We start from the raw sequence: 18,173 nt of genomic DNA, 5'->3' as shown, positions 1-18,173 counted from the left end.
TTTAGAATTCTTGACTTAGCTACCTATAAAAAATTAGAAGATGAAGGACATTCATGGTCATGAAATTTTAAAGTAATTTATATATATATATTTTTAAGATTCTTAAGAAATTTATGGAAACTTATGTTTACATAGTCTTTTTTTTTAAATGACCCAGGGATATTTTACTCTTCTCTTTTTTACTTCCCTACTATAAATTTCTCTATAGAATTCATAAGCAACAAAAGTCAATGTTTTAGCCTTTTTTCTCTGTTTAACAGTATAATTTTATATATATGCACACACATATATTTGCTTAGCTAACTCATCATCTCATTATCCCTAGCAGCTCTACTTAGTTCATTAATGATATAGAAGGCACAATTACCTTCTATAAAAGAACCAACCCATGTCGGTTGCCCCTGGGACTCCTGATGTATTTTTCTATAGAATTATAAACTTTTTATTATGTTCAAATCTTGAAACTGAGGTCAAGAACAGTGGTCTACAGCTTGTAGAACTTTCCTTTCTTAATAAAGACATATATTAACCCATGTTTTATTTCGAAGCAGCTTTTCTATTCACAATTCTTGTTTTTTATAAGTATAGGTAATTTAAAATTAAGCATCTTAATTAGACCTGTATAGAAACAAACTCAAGAAAATCGAAGTTACTTAAATTCAGAAGAAAAAATTAGAACCACTGGAAAACAGCTGAAGTGCTTAATACGGTGAAAAAGTTATTAGCATTTCAAATTCTAAGTTACCTTTCACTGAGATAAGCATAATAAAACAATGAATCAGTATTTGTGTGAAATTAAGATTTAAGAAGAAGAGAATAGATAACTTTCCATTAGATTAACTTTAAGAAATTAATCTCAAGTCAGCCCTAACAGTCATGATAGTTTTGTATGATTGTGAAATTGTTTTCCTGGGTTGTAGTTTCGCCATATTTATATACAATAATAGGTTGTTTATATTTTGGGTCCCAACACGTTTAAGTCATTTTCCAGTGAGATGGACATATTCAATATTAAGTTTGTAGATTTTAGTTTGGCTTAGGAGAAGGCAAAGCAAACAAGTAGTGAAGAATTAGGTAGTAGGAAAAAAAAAGATAAAGAAAGATTGGAAGTTCATTAAAGCTCGCCACTAAAAGGGTCAGAGACATACATGGGCCAGACACATATTCTGCCTTGTTTTTGTTATTTTTGAGATGGGGTCTCCCTGTCACCAGGCTGGAGTACAGTGGTGTGATTATAGCTCACTGTAGCTTCAAACTCCTGGGCTCAAGTAATCCTCCCGCCTCAGCCTCCCAAGTAGGTGCCAACAACAGGGGTGCCCTGCTCAAATTTCTTATTTTTAATCATGTGTGTAAACATTGTGGTATAGATCTGCAAAAATGAAAAGCATCTATTCTTTGAAAATCTCTGCATTGTTGGAAAAAAGTTTCAAACTGTTGTTTCTACATATTGGAATTTAAAACTACAAAAGCAATCTGCTGGGTTAGCCATAAAACAAACGCAAAGCCTTCGCACAGCAGGGCAGACTGAAAGCTGCTAGCTATGCTAATCTTCCATAATATTGCTGCACACTCAGTAAGTAGGAAGGATTATGAAGATGAGTTCACAAGAACTGACCCTACAGGTTTATTAAATATGCAGTGAATATTCTACATTCATGCTGGGCATTAAATAAAAAATGAAAATTTTACAAGATGACCATATGTTAAATGCCGTAAATAATTCCGAATCAGTTCTATTTAGAATTAATAATTTCTTTTAGTAATTTTTTGCAGATACAGAAATATAAAAACTGTATTAGGGTAATACATGAGTTGTACGAAATTATTTATAAAGCACTAATTTATGATGTAAAATCTTGCCAAGTTTAAAACCTCAGAATAGTTTTTTGATTTTGGTAGTATCACAATGTCATCTCACCTATCATTACTGCACAACTGGTAGACTGTGCTTTTTAAAATGTCAAACATGTAGAATGGAAAGTAGAAAAAAACCGAAAAAATGCAAATAACCAATTTTGGGTTTTAAGTCAAGATGTAGTGCGTATAGGGGTAAGGTGAAAGCAATCGCCCACATCACGTGCTCTCAAGGTTCCACCAACCTCCCTATTCTCCCCAACTTGTGACTTCCAAAGTCATTGATGGCACCAGCTCTATACTCTATACTTCAACACCTCTATATGAAAATGAAATCTGGCTTCCCTAATTGTTAAATGCCTCCTTCTAATTTACCTATATGGTTTAAAAATTACTAGCAAATGATGTACAAAATGCATTAGTCTGATAAAGAATACAGGTTTGGAAGATTATAATTCTAAAAAATCTGTAATTTCTCTTCTTGTGTTCTCTATTTTAGTGTGACATCATATATTCCCTGGTCTCAAGCCGAGCTCCTCTCCTTCTCATCCTTGCACACGCCGGTAGTCACCAGATCCTGCAGACCGACCCAAGGATTCCTACCCTCTTCTCTCTGACCCTCCTTCCACGATGCCAGCTCAGGCCCTCATCAGCTTTCACCTGGCCTATTCAACTGCTTTTGACAGCTCTATGGCAAATCCATTCTCCAAAACGAGGCCAAAGTCATCTCTCTAAATTGCAAATCTGATCACTATCTGGCTTAAGATGTTGTAATAGCTTCCCATATTCTATAGGATAAAATTATCTTTAACCTCTCCAGCCTCAGATCTTGCCACAGAGGAATAATTTAACTACTTTTAGTTTCCTCTGATATTTTTCATGGTTGTTTTCCTGAAAAATAGCTCTCATTTCTCCTGTCCCCCTTTCTTGCCTCAATATAACCCAAGCCCTCAATACTCAGCCCAGGGATCCACCTCCTGGAAAGCCTCCCCACTCCCCTCTCCACGGGCACAGATGCTGGCATGTTTCCAGCATGGGTACAACCACACTGCAGGATAATTTTATCTGTTTATAGGCCTGTATCTGCCAACCCACGATGAGCTCCTTACAGAAAGGAACGGGGTTTTCACTTGGCTGTGACTGGACTATAGGGGTTCAGAAGGAGGGATGTTGAGTAAATCAGTGAATGAAGCTGGAGCTATGAACTGATACAGCACTCTGATGACATGCAGCAGTTATATTTCAGTACCCCCAGCCTGGGGAGAAATTTCAGTAAATCTTGCTTTACAGCTACCTCATATTTAAAAGACAATTACTACTAAATGGAACTCTTGGCTTCCTATACTATTTCTCATATCCTCCACAACAAAGAAACTAGATGAAGAAAATACTACCACAGTGTAATCTTAATCACAATAAAAGGAAAATCCTAAACCTGTGAAGATTTTAAAATCTCAGTATTTTGATTAAAAAAACAAGTCCTCTCTGTCGATCCTTCAAATCCACCTAGGGGAACTAACTGATGAAACCTACACAATAAACTACATCAGACTACACACCTTGAGTCCAAAGGCTGCATCCTCCGAGGCCAAGACTTCAACCTGAAATCATAAGGAAAAAAATAATTTAGGCGCTAAAACCTCTTTGAGTCTAGCCACAGAAACCAGAGCATAGGCATGACCTAGAACTAAGAATTCTGAGAAAAGTAGCATTCAATTTATGTCAGTTGTCAAGAGAGTCTGTGAGTGTCTTTAAGAGCTGGTTCAAAATCCCAGTCACTGCCTGGGTTTTGGTTTTATAACAGGGCCAGCTCCTATCAAATGAATCTATCTGCCATCATGTGGACGTGGTGGCTGAAGTTCCTCAAAATGATCTAGGAAGTTAGCAGAATCACCCTTCTCACGTTAATCACAAGATGCTGCATATACCTTTTGATCTTTTACTAACAGGGAGGGGAAAGTCGCCCTCCATGAAGCAATCTCATTATGCTGTGCACTGCTAGTAGTTTCTTGTCCTGCTCAGATCAGAGTGGGTAGTACTGAATCTCTGGAATGTTGCAGAGCAAGAGTTCCTGAAAGCAATACTCAGGCAGAGTCTAAGCAACAAGTTGTGAAATGATGGCAAAACTTCAAAATTGCCTGTCAGTCTTATGCATTAGAAGACAGAGCTCATTAACATGAATTTAAAAAGCTGCGTGGAACAAGACGTGTATTGGTAATTACTGTTTTTTAAACATAATTATTCAGTCTGGTGTATAAAGCTTTTAACTTTGACTGCTACAAAGTACCAATACATGATGGAAAAGAGTAAGAAAAGAAGGGAACGGAACAAATCTGAATATTTTTAAAGAATCTGAGGAAGACAGTGGGGCGGGGGGCAGGGCAGTAATATCAGACTGTAACTGGCTTCACTGTCGGGTTTAAATCTTTTAAAATTAGGCACTTGTGGTAGGTGTTTAAATAGAAGGCACACAGGCCTATCCAATGGATCTTGCTATGAAATAAAATTGAATTCTTTCCTTGGGGAAAGGAAATACAGAAAGGAAAATCATTACAATGAGACTGTCATCCAGTATGAAAGTAAGGCGGGGGTGGGGGAGGGTACAAAAAAGAAACTGAGGAAGCAAGTTGTGTTCTCCAACTGCTTTGTGAGAGTGAGGCTCACCTTCCAGGCCTGCCCCAACAGATGCGGCTGCACAAGGCACAGGAGACACCATTAGGGGCTGAGAAGATGAGCAGCCTCATGTAGATGAAAACTACGTTGCTGATACCAAATATGATTTTAGGATAAAGACTGAAATGTTGGATCAATTATAGTAGAAAATCACTGTAAGATTCACTGACAGCATTTCTGTTTACACTTCAATTTCCAAAGCTGTTAGATTTAAAAACAACACCTTATTATAGACTTTTAGTTTAAGACAAGGAAAAGAGAAGCTATTTGCATTTTACATATGTCTGAATTTCCCAAGTCCTGCTTTTTACCATGCCAGGGTACTAACCTCAAATACTTTTTACATTAAAACCTCTAATCAACATTGAAGACCGTAGTTAAACAGAAAGCACAAACAACAAATGTGCTGAATCTTAACTACTGTGAACATTATATGACATCTGCTTGTGAATTATACATACAGATCATTATCTGCACACCCCAATCACTCATTCAATACATTCACCCCGATGTGAGATTTTAACAAACATATAATTATTTTTTAAATATATTAAAGTTTAAATTTGCAAAAAAACCATCTTCAGAGAAAGTTCTGCATGTTTTAACATATTGTAAAAAGTCAATGTAGCAAGAAAATTCAATAGCAAATAGAAATCTATTTAAAGATATGGCTTTAAAATATTTGACAACTTGAGGTGACAGCAAAGCAAAGCTTTAGAGTGGCACTTAGAACTCTCCATGTGGCTGTATCAGTAGACAGAGACATTGACAAGCCTTGGGGACGGGAGGAAGGAGGTGAATCTCAACAGGTCATCCTCATCCTTCACCCTAGACTCTGTCTCCAGCAGGGCTTAGCGAGCTGTTTTGAAATTCCTAAGTGATAATGCTTTTAAACCAATCTAATTAAAGCAACTTTGCAAAAGTATTTATGTTTTGTTCAAAAGCACTGTAGTTTAAATACACATGCGCTCTAGCAAGTATCCTGTACATTTTCAATTTCTGTAAGATTTTAATTTCAGTACCTATAGAAAAACAGCTGATTTAAAACATATGAGATTATCCTCAATTTAAGATAAAGGAATATCAATGTCATACAAAGGTTTTCATGTTAGGTCTAAGATCATTTTTACCTAAGTTGGAAGGAACCCCCTCTAGTGGGAGTAAGGGAGTATTTCAGCCTTCGCACAAAATTTTCAGGCAGTAGTGATTAAAGTTAGCAACACAAATGCTAACCTTTTCTGTTCCTTTTGTCATAAATTGGAATTTTTTTAAAATATAAAAATTGATAACTATTTCATATTTCACATGCCAAAAACACCTAAAATTCCTATATAGAAACTATAAGTAGATTTGCTTTAATCTGATGCGATTTTAATTTTAGCGAACCATTATCATCAAATTTAATTTGGCTATAAAGTAATCACAATTTTAAGTTAACACAAAAATGTACAACTGGGAAAAAAATTAGTATATTCTCAGTTGAAAATCTGATAATGTACTGGGAAAATATAGTGCTGATAACAAATGTTAATTCTTTGCCTTCACTATAATCTGCATTTATCTGATCTAAACTTCTCAAAAGAAACACCCTCATTCATTAACAAATACTTTCCAGATATTTATTAAATGCAATGTTTTATGTTTAATATTATAAGAGAATAAAAGTGATAAGTTTCACTCAGGTATTTATATATCTGAAATGTATTTAAACATCTATTACACAGTCAAAAAATAAATTCAAATTCAGAAATGAAAAGAGGAGATTATTTATAGTGTTATTTTTCTTTTTAAACTTTAGTTGGGGAAACTTAAAACTCACAGTATATAAAATCACCAAGAAAAAGGCCAAGGGTCTCATCAAATGTAAAACTAGGAAAAAATAGCCAATATTCTCCTTATCCACACAGATGCTGTAACAAATGCAAAGATAAATTTGAACACTCTGATGAGAAGCATACTTGACCTCAATAGGAGAGAGAACTTTTCAAGGGTTCCTGAAGTACAGAAGTGTGACCATCACAGGTTGAAGATAACAAAACAGAGACTTTTTAACTCAAGACAAAGCCCTTTCCATTAACTCACACTTACTTTAAATGATGTTACAAGCAACACTTTATAACAAAAGTGCCTAAAAGGATTCCATTTGTGGAGAACTTCTGAGAGCACTATGCAAGTTCAACCTGCAAAGTTCAGCAGCAGCCAAGCCATTTACCATCCCCACTCTACCCAAGCACAAGAACCTTCAATTGACTTCTCTCTCCCAATTACCCTAAGCCCCACATCCACCAAAAATAACACAAATCACCTTAATTTCCAATCATTTGAGTAAGAACACTGGGAAAACATGAGTTTGGAAGCAAAATTAGTTATGCTTTCCTTTCTCACTTTCACGATGTAAAGAACACACTGAAAGTACAGAGACTACTAATCCCAACAGCATTTTCATCAAAATAAAACAATGGCAAAACTATACCACATTTTGATTTTTTTAAAAAATTCTAAAATAACAATCACACTGTCACAAAAAGATGAACTGGGGTGACAAATAACATCCATTTATAATAATTTATAAAGAACCTTACTCATAATTAAAGGAATTCAAATTAAAAAAATCACATTATTCCATTTTCCTCACAACAAATTACTAAAGATTAAAAACTGTGATAATTACAATAAATACAATATGAAGGTTTGGGTGATTACTCAAATCATAGACTTGCACTGCTGATGAGAATGTATATTGGAATAAAGTACTCTTTAGCAGTATCCACCAAAATGTACATGTATATCATTAAGTATCAACCCAATATCAGTTCCACTGATATTCCAGTACAAAAATAAAGATTTCCAAGGATGTTTACTGGAGTTGTTTGTAACAGTGAAAAGCTAAATACAAACCAAATGTTCATCCACAAGGGAGTGTACTAAACTACTGTACAGGGAAACAAAGAATACTATGTTGCTGTTTCCAGAGGGAAATCTGTGTGTGCAGATAAGATTTCCATGATAGTCTATAAAGTAAAAAGAATCAGAACAGTACATACAGTAAACTAACATTTCTGTGTTTGTTTTTTTTTTAAGTGGGGGTGGATCATATGTTTCATACCCTTAGAACATTTTCCGAAAGAAATGCAAGAAACACATCACTAATTGCCCCCAGGGGCAGAAATTTACTTTTCATTGTATTTGTTTTACAATGTAAGAATTTTTTTTCACCAACTCCATGAGCTTCTTGTTCAATGAAAAGTAATTAGATAATAAAATAAGCAAATAGCAACATTAAAAATTGGTCAATGTCAATAATAATCATAGAAATATAAGTGAAAATCTCATCTGTCAAGTAGGCAAAAATTAAGAATACAGTAGTCAACACTTGTGTTTACAACCAGACTCCCCAATGTAAATAAGAACAGCCCACCCAGTAAACATCATGGATGATGTACATCTTCCATTATACATCAATATCCTCAAACATGTTCATGCTCATTTATCCAGCAATCTATCTGCTAGAGAGCTCTATCTTAAGGATATAATTTGTGATCTACCACTTATATATGAAACATGCATACTACATCAATATGTATTTATTTATTTTTAAATTCTTTGCCAAATTGCTTCTCACCTGAGAATACATCAATATTTAAAACAACAAATTAGAAAAAGATGTGCCAATATAGGATGGTTAAAGTATGGTATATTTGTATAATAGAGCACTACGTAATAATGAAAAACCCAGTTTTCAAGAATTATTTTATCAAATGAGAAAATGCTTATACTGTGTTAAATTTTAAAAGCAGGATTAAAAATAGAAATTTGACATTTTAAATATTTGAATCTACCCATTTGTTTTCTCTAAGCTTCTAAAATTTGTGCCATGCTGGAAAATGTCTTCCCCACTCCAGGATTTAAAAAATATTCATTTATGTTTTCTTTTAATATATTTGACTTCACTTTTTTTTACATTTAAATATTTGATCCATTTGTAATTTATTTTGAAATAACAAGCAGAGGAGGTGGCTTAGTTTTAATTTTCCATTTGAATAACTATAATGAAGAATAATCCATTATTTTCTCCAGTGATTACAGATACCATATCTTTACCATAATTAAACATTAAAATGATATAAATTTTGCCTCCAATTCCAGGCAGGGATGGGAAAGGCAAAATTACCCAAGTGAGGTATTCAACCCAAAGGGGCTGGGAATGAGGGGAGAAGATTAGGAGCAATGAACAAGAACCTGGCTGAATTTTTAGTCACAATGATACTTCTCTACAAGTATGTTACTAAGAATTTAGATGCTCTTGGAAAAAATAATTTTTGCCTATGTTGGTGTCCAAGGGATAAAAATATTATTTTACCTACAATGTATGCCATGTCTCCTGTGATTGGGCCAAAGAGACCAATATACCAACTAGAACCTATTCCATTAATCACACTTTACCTATGTTAAGGAAAAGCAGACACTACTAAATAAACTTCTCTTCAAAACCACGTCCCAGGATTTATGACAATTTAAACTCCAGGACAAGCACGTCTCAATCAATCTCTCTCTCTCTCTTTCTCTCACTCACACACACATCCCTCATGTTGGGTTACAAACTTTTAATATTATCAAGTGAGGAAATTATTTTTGTCTTTTCCCTTATTAGTATCATTACTATTATTTTATTAAGTTTGGGGGTTTTGTAATCCATTAAAAAAGTAGAACCCTTTTTAGAAAACCCTATCAAACGTTGCCAGCATTCCTCTTTTACTTATTAATTCTCCTCATTCTCCTTTTTAGCACGTACAGAGCACACGACAGCTCACGACAGCTCAAGGACACAGCTTGCTAAAACTGCTCAGTGTTTAGTTAGCTGGCAATGGAAAGAACACACAATGATGCCTCATACTGTTAAGTGCTGCTGAGTAGAACCACCATTCTTGGAACGTCTTTAAAATTAACCAAAACCTTGTCTCTATATAGGGACCCAACAAATATTGATAAAAATGAAAAATACATCTATGCAACCAAAAAGCATTTCTGCTATACTTAATACTACATAATTTCAAGGCAGATGGTGGATATGTTGTTGTAATTAAGCTTTTCACAAGTGATATGCTCACATTATCTCCTATACTAGGATGTTAGCTGTGTCTTTGTATATTAGCCTGTCAAATTTAAAACAAAGGCAGTTAGCATTGTGGTCACACTCTTCTTTCTAATTATATTCTCTAACTGGGTGAGGATCCCTCCACTTAGGATTCGTGAAGTGGTGATACCAGTCACGAACTCATGGTGTGGCTCAGAGACAGACCTTGAATGTGCAAAAATAGCTATTAGGATGCAATGTGACTTTATCATTTCTTCCATCAAAAGGTAGAGTCTATTTTTCTGCTCCTTCAACCTGGATGGACTTGTGATATGCCTGGACCAACGGACTGCAGTAGCAGAAACCATATTGTGCCGCTTCCAAGTCTAGGACTCAAAAGGCAATGCAGACTTCTAATCATTCTCTTCAAACTCAACCAGCTGCCATGTGAGTGAACAAGCCCAGACTGGCTTGTGGGAGGACAAGATACATGGCTCTTTATCGTATTGCCTTAGAGAAGAGCCAGTCAACCCCAAGAAGCAGAGCCACTTAACTGGAAGTAGGGCGACTGAAGGAGGGAGAATGAGCCCAGCAGAAACCAAACTACCCAGGAGAGCCCAGCCCAAACTCAAACTACAGAATCGAAAGCTAAATGAATGGTGGAGGTTCTGTGCACTGAGTTATAAACTGGTTTGTCACACAGCAAAAACCAACTGATGCACTCTATAGCTCCACATAAAAGAACTCTAGGTGTCATGCATTTACCAACAGAGTTCCAGGCAAAAATGCCATGGCACTAAAGAGAGTTCTGAAAGCATCTATGGTGTCTACACAGCCAAGTTCTTCCTCCATCTCCACTTCCTACTTAAAACCTTCCAAAAGCTTCCAAGACCGTAACATTGAATCTTAGTTCTTTACTATGGTCCACGAAAAGGTAAGCCATGTGGCTCTCCCTGCCGAGTGACTCTTAGTTCCACCGGCCTTGTCCCTTCATGACGCCACGGGTGCACTGCTTGCTTTCCGCTCCTCGCAATGGTCACTGCTCACATTCAGCCTGTGCACTTGCTGTTCCCTCCTCCTGGAACAATATGTTACCAAATCATCCTATTACCAGCCCTTATCATTTGCTCCTCACAGAATCCCTCTTCTTCTCTTGTATTACCACCTGAATTTTTCATGTTTATTCATTTGTTTATTGTCTTTCTCCCTTTACTAAAATGTAAACTTCCCAAGAGCAGGGACCTTGCCTATCCCATTGGCTGTGTAATGTCTGTTACCTAGGAGAATGCCAGTCACAGAGTAGGAACTCAATAGATTTGTTGAACAAATAAATGTGTAGGAGTGAATGCACTGAAGACCATAACACAAACAATTAAAATACAAATACATGTGTATGAATCCAAATTTGACAGAGCTCATTATGACACAGGTATAGATGTAAATAATAAAAAGGCTTAAGACATGCTCAACCTAATATGACTATATAAATTAACTCTTATCTATAATTTGGCTGGTGATGTACTCTTGCATTACATATTAGTGTTACTAAAGAAAAACAAAACAAAAACCAAACCAAATAGAAAACCATATTTAATGATATATACATATTTGAAGCATTTGTCTCTCTAGCCAAGAGATCTTAAATTCCTTTAAAACCATTAGTTCTTATAAATTGATGGCAATAAAGTAATTATGTTGTTCACAGATAGGTCTTTTCTGTCCATCCCACTTTTAAGATGTAATGATTTTTTTAGGTCTGTATTGCATCAAGAAACAACTACAGTTAGACTACAGTAAATACTTTATAAAAAACCTATACAGTCCACAGGCTTTGCAAATTTAATTTCTAAAGGTAAATTTGAGCCTTACATTTAGATTGGTCGACCACAACACAGCAGATGGTGAGAATGTCCTGCCCGTGCTACAGGTCATGACTGTGAAGGACACCAACAGGCCTAAGTCCTACAGAGAACACTGGCACGCAGAAGGCTTACGTGGTTACAGCACCAGACCTACTCCACAGATGAGCTCGAGAGGCAGGCAGCAGAATGGGAGCCTACAAAGTGTGACCCTGCATGGTCGACACATTTGTATATTTGGGGGCATTAAGAATCCTATACCTAAAGAAATCACATGTATAAAAGTTAATCATTTCCACACTTCCAGTATTTATCAAGAAATGTGGCTATGGAATCATGAAAAATATAGACATTAAAATACAAATTATTCATTCATGATTTCATTTGGCCTTTCCAATGCAACCATGTGTAAATAATCTAGATTGCTAAACAAAACTTTTGAAAAAAGATTATAATTTCAATAAAAGCAATACTTTCATATTTACCTTTAAATACTTCTATAAATCATTTTATTAAATCAAAATATCTATATAGAAAAAAACACTAATACCTATTACATTATTTCTATGTGATTGCTTTTTTCTGCATACTTCAAATTATTATCTATTTCTTATTAAGATTTTCTATACTTATTCATAAATTCTAGAAGGTTTGATGAAGGAAAATACAACTACAGGTGTCCAGGCAATGAAGAACTCTTAAAAAAACATTTCAACACTAAGTAAGTAGCAGTTTATCTAAACTTTATAAAAAGTGAGATTATATTTATTTTCTAAATATTCATCTTGCATTGTGTTCTAATTTGCTCATAATTCAATGCTATTTTAAGCAATACGTCCCTGTTTACCTAACCATCTATACACAAACACACATACATACACACATATAGAGTTTACCAATCAAATTGACTATACTATAGCTTGACACATTCAGATGCTCTAAAAAATAAGCCAATAAATAAACCCTTATCCTAATTTTAACTACATTTCACAAAAAAGAAAATTTTATATTTTAAAAGTACCTGGACAAATCAACTAAGGTACTGAAAGATGAAAATGTGGCTAAAGTACAATTTGGCCATACTTAACACCCTTCTGTCAGTCCCGTTCCATCACTGAGGTTAGCCCAGAAAAGCAAGTTGAAAATTCTTACAGCATCATTATAGAGAAGAGATATTATAGACACATAAGCTGTGGCCACCTCCACAGAGAGAGGAATATGTTATAAAAGTCACTTATTGTTTGAAGAGTATGAGGTGCCACAAAGAGGACTTTTATTGATTAGATGAGAATGAAAAGGTGTTTTAAAAACAGATACATTTTTAGAACAACAAATTAAATTTCTATTACTGCCAGGAAATGGCTGTTTGCACTTATTATTTTGATTGTGTGCCGCTGCTGTTCTGTTGCCAGTCCAAATATGCCTGGCACCCCAACTCTGTCACCTGTGTCCGAATGTAAAAAAAAAAAAAAAAAAAAGTGACAGATAAGAAAAACTTCTTTCTTATCCTAAAATACTTCTACCAAAATAGACGGGTTTTTAAAACACTGAAATAGTCTTTACAACCAAAGACATTTATCACAGTACAGATTTAAGGGTTTTCAAAATTTAACTTAAATTGTACGGGATTATCTTGATGATCAAATTGGAATGGAAAGACAACTCAAAAAAAGAGAAAGAAAGAATATAAGATAAGGTATGCTTAAATTTAACCACAAAACTTTACCTTAAAATTAATTCTTGTTTTAGATGAAACTTATTTTAAATAATCGAAAAATAATGAATATTTTGTAAATAAAGGTACATTTAGCTACAATTTACCATTTTCCCTCTGTATGGCGACTTTTGGGACTTGCTGTATTTAATTAAGTAAAGTAATAAGTCCAAGGCTAAGGAAAAAGACTCCAGGAAAGACAACTATTTTTTAATTCTTTTCAGATTTCTCTAAAGCCCTACTCGTCCAAAGATCCTTAACTAAATTGCCTCCACACCAACCATGCCACCTCCCTTTTTTCTGTCCTATAAACCACTTAATATAGCCTTATCTGCTAAGGGAAACAATAACAAAAATTAGAAACCACATGTGTGTTCCATGTGAAGGAAACTGAGGCAAGCCGGTACAGAACATTCTGGAAGAGGTGAATTTAGAAAGAGGGCTTGAAGTTTTCCAGGCAACTGTCACCATACCACTATTTCACTTTGTTCCCCTTCCCTCTTTAAAAAGCATACCTTCTATAAGAAAATTATACAGGAAAAAAAGAGGAAGTCTTCAAAAATAGGTATCAGTTGTACAAAAATGCTTCGCCACCAAGTTTATTTGAATGTCATTTTGTGTTCCATTTTGTTCAATATTAATCTTTTAGAATAAAGAAGAATCTCTACTCGTGAACATTCTATAAACATTGGTAATTCAAGAAATGGTAATTTTAGCACAGAAGAAGTCAGAGGAGAATTAAAGCACTCACCTAAGAAAAGCGTATCTGCGGCCTCGTGAGGCTTAGGTTAGACTGGAAGCAATGAACAGAAACCTGAAAGCCGCACAGCAGTGAGAGGAAGCCCGCCGAAGAGAAAGAAGGAAGGCACACTTGTCAGCAGGTGAGCTCCTGATCTGTAACTGCTTTCTTAAGAACAACTACTTCATATTAATGGTACATCCTGACACTAAATAATAAAGTCACTTTCTAAAACACTAGTGACATAGGATGATAGCGCTCCCCCAAAGAACAAATAACTAGTAGGTGGAAAAGAAGAGGCATCCTCTGGTTCTAACACAGATAGCAGTATCATTTGGCAAAATAAAATACAAATAATTTGTCTGTTTTCATGGTAAAAACATGGGACTCAAAGAACAGAACTGATTTTTAAAAATAATCAATTCTAGCAAAATAGTACAGCCACTTTGGCAGAGTTTGGCAGTTTCTCATAAAGATAAATGTAGTCTTCCCATATGATCCAGCAATCCCACTTCTAGGTATTCACACAGAGAAATAAAAACATATTCACATGAAAACCTGTATGAGAATGTTTACAAAGGCTTTAAACATAATTGACAAAAATTGGAAGCAACCCAAATGTCCTTCAACTGATGGATGGGTAAACGTAACTATGGAACACATCCCTACAATGGAAAACTACACACCAATGAAAAGGAGTTAACTACCAATACAAGCAATGGACGGACTTCCAGAGCATGAAGCTAGGTGGAAGCAGCCAGAGGCAAGAGGTACCTGCTGTGTAATTCCACTTATACGACATTGTGAAAAAGGCAAATCTACAAGGAAAAGAAAACAAATCTATGGCTGCCAGGAGCTGGGTGTAAAGGGAGGGACAAACAATAAAAGGGTCAGGGGCAAACAATAAAAGGGTCAGGGGCAAACATCCTGAGGTAACAGACATTCTAATGTACTAGAATACTATTCTTTACATAGTATTGTACTTTGCATTTCACAACACAGTAATCCAGAGTGCTCAGAAAATGTCAACCTTTTCCAAACATACACACAAGAATTAAAATGACATTCCATAGTTTCTCGTCTTCAAAATGCCTTAGATTTTCATCATATAAGCCTGATAATGGTCTGTGGCCTGTTAGGAACTGGGCCACGCATCACCACCTGAGCTTGCCCCCTACCCCGAAAAACTGTCTTCCATGAAATCAGTCCCTGGTGACAAAAAGGTTGGGGACTGCTGGTATAGTATATCCTTTCTTGTTTTGATAAAGTGTTCTAGAATATATAGTTGAAATTTTCAGTTGATAATTTCTGGATTTGGGAATTGCTATATCTTTCTTCCGAGGGAGGTTGAAGTTTTTGAAATTTTTTGTTCAGGTACAAACAATAGGTTGTCTTTTGAAGTTAGAAAGAGATCATTTGTCTATTGAAATTCTTTGTTACTTAATACAACTGCATATAAATTTCAATTTTAATCTGAAAACCAGCAAGTCAACTTAAAATAAAAACTATAGCCAACATTAAAGTAGTATTTACAAGCTCAGACTTGAAAACACTACACAAACTTGAGATCTGAAACATGACACTTGACTCTTCATAATAGTACCTTTTACTTACAGCTCAGGAATGTATTGAGTTTACGCCATGAAACTCCTTTCTACTTAGAAAGTAACAAAAGGCTTGAAATGCAGTTTCAAGGATGAAAAGTGAGATTTTTGTTTGTTTTTTGGTTTTTGAGACAGAGTCTCACTGTCACACCGGGTAGAGTGCAGTGGCATCATCATAGCTCACTGCAACCTCCAACTCCTGGGCTCAAGCAATTCTCCTGCCTCAGCCTTCCAAGTAACTGTGACTACAGGCACTCCACAACGCCTGGCTGATTTTTGTATTTTTAGTAGAGACCTTGCTCAGGCTGGTCTTGAAGTCCTGAGCTCAAGTGATCCTCCTGCCTCGACCTCCCAGAGTGCCAGGATTACAGGTGTGAGCCAGAAAAGCTATATTTTTGATGTCTGAAACATCAACTTCCAGTAAGCTCTTTCAACATTTTAATATTAAGTAAACGCAATTTTGTTCATGCAAATTCTTTATAGCTTTTTAAGCAAAAATGAAGTTTCTGAAATAAACAATGTACAACCAAACATAAAAAGAAACTTGCCACTTTGGCAGTAACATTCATTTATATCATGTTTTACCACCAGTTTATAAACAACTTTGGTCAGGGTTTGGGATGAAAGCTACCTCAATTTCTGAAACTATGTACAGTTGTTTTCATGGTAGGAATGGCTAAAGAACCAAGGTTCCACAAAGCCACATTTCAGTACTGTTGAAGTAAAATGTAAAACAAATCTTTCTTCTGCAAAAAAGCTTTCAAGTTCAGTGATATCTCTGCATAGGCACATAAAACTACTCATATGAAATGTGAACTCAATGTCATTTTATTTTTTAAAAATAGAAGATTTGTTGATTATTATTAATACAAATTCACTATTAAAAAACACACAAATGGGTTAAAGTTAAAAGTATAAATAACCTAAAATTAACTATCTACAATGTAAATGCAAAACTGGTCAAGTCATATATTGGTTTGAAATCTCACTTGAATGTACTACTTATTTCAAGATTACCTTTGATGAACATGAAAGAGTACAGGGATCTCAGACTCAGTATGATATTAGGTAGGCAAAGTTTAACTTCACATTTTGCTGTAAACTAGGCAAATGTTTACAGCAAATAGAAACTGCTTGTACACAGAGGTTAAATGACTTCCAAAGAGAGATGTCTTGTATGCTAACATTTATTTAAGTTAGGATTTTAAAATATCCAAGACTTTCCAGATAACATTAAAATGGTGACTCTAAAGTTTGATGTACCTATAACTGCTGACCCATTTTCACCAAAGGGGGTTAGTGTAACAGTAGACCATGCTGGGAGGATGAGGGAAAATCATTTTTTAAAATTCATGTTATACTGTTTTCAAATTGTACCAGTTTAAGTAAAAGAATTTGTTTTGTTTTCTTTTCTAATTATACACATCCCTTCTGAGATATGCAAAAAATTAAGCCTTTCTATTAATTCGATATTTACGAAGCTAGAGAGTTAGAAGCCTGTCAATCCCAAACTCGTTGACCAGCATCAATTTAACCAAGATTGCAGCTCAAAACCTAAAAAGAGCTGATGATCCTGCCCTAGTGATAGTAACCAATGAGTGTTTTTCCTAACACTTCATTTGCTCTTCCTATTCAGGAAGGGTAGGATTGAGGAAGGTACAGACTCCAATAGTATATCCTGGTATACAACTCACCCCTTTTTATAAAACACCCAACTAATTTTGGATTTAATTTTAAGGGTAATTGGCAAGTGTCATCAATAAGCAATAATGACCAAGGTTATAAATGTCCTTGCATTGATAATTAGTTCCTTTTATAAAATTTCCTGTTTGTATATACATCAGAAACACAGAAATAGCTACATGAAAATACTCTGCATATTCATATACACAGTAAATGTAAGGCATAAAAACAAACAGAACATTAATTGAACTCCTTTTCAAGGCCACTTCTATTTTTTCAAAACATTCACTTCTTAGATTCTGTCTCTACATAAACACTGATAAAACTACACTCCTTTAACAGATCATCAATTAAATTTCCAGAATTCCAAAAATTAAGTCGATTTAAGTTTGATAGGAAACAGAAACGCATGTAGCAAATACTAAGTTCTCTGCGTAAGCAGTATCAACAAGAGTAAACAAACTTTAGAAATTATATAGTCTACAGTGTGGCTATAAGTTTAAAAACCAAAGAGGCCATAATTGATTACTACTAGATGGATTAAATGTGTCATAATTAATCTGCTATGGTGTAACATGTTGTTTATCTTACTTGAAAAAGTCGTCAAAGGTCTCTAGATTCCAACATTCTACTTAAAACACCTACAGAGGAGACCAAGAGAGCGCCCAATGACCCCCTAATCTGTATGACGAAGAAAGGCTGACAAGCAGTATCTGAGAAGACTCTTTAGCGCTTAATTAAGAACAGGAAAGCACAGGCAGAGAGAGATGAAATTTTACAAGCTTAGGCGTTTCTCAGCTATTTAAAACTACTGTGAGTTGGTTTTCCCACCAAAGAAGGTTGACGAGCGTGCACTTGGCTCCAAGAAGCAGCTGTTACACAAACAGAACCCAAGCGCCTGTCTGAGCAGCCCTGCCTCGGCGGACCGCGTAACAGCCAATGGCGGCGTCCGGCCGGCCCCGCCCCCGCCCCC

The 18,173-nt window shown here is 35.4% G+C and overlaps 1 protein-coding gene across 3 annotated transcripts in view; it reads right to left on the bottom strand.

Annotated features, from left to right (window-relative positions):
• ARID1B (AT rich interactive domain 1B (SWI1-like)) overlaps positions 1 to 18,173 on the bottom strand; it is a 398,242-nt gene that overhangs the window by 156,017 nt on the left and 224,052 nt on the right. The window contains exon 5 of one of the 3 annotated variants that reach the window (XM_012646845.1): positions 3,414 to 3,455. The exons of the other annotated variants lie outside the window; for them this stretch is intronic. Within the exon in view, the coding sequence (XP_012502299.1) occupies positions 3,414 to 3,455 (42 nt within the window). The remainder of the gene's footprint in view (positions 1 to 3,413; positions 3,456 to 18,173) is intronic. 3 annotated transcript variants of the gene reach the window in all.

The sequence above is a fragment of the Propithecus coquereli genome, unplaced genomic scaffold, assembly GCF_000956105.1.
Source record: "Propithecus coquereli isolate 6110/MARCELLA unplaced genomic scaffold, Pcoq_1.0 Scaffold25, whole genome shotgun sequence".
Taxonomy (NCBI): domain Eukaryota; kingdom Metazoa; phylum Chordata; class Mammalia; order Primates; family Indriidae; genus Propithecus; species Propithecus coquereli.
Note: the sequence above shows the minus strand (reverse complement) of the source record. Positions and strands in the feature narration are given on the sequence as shown.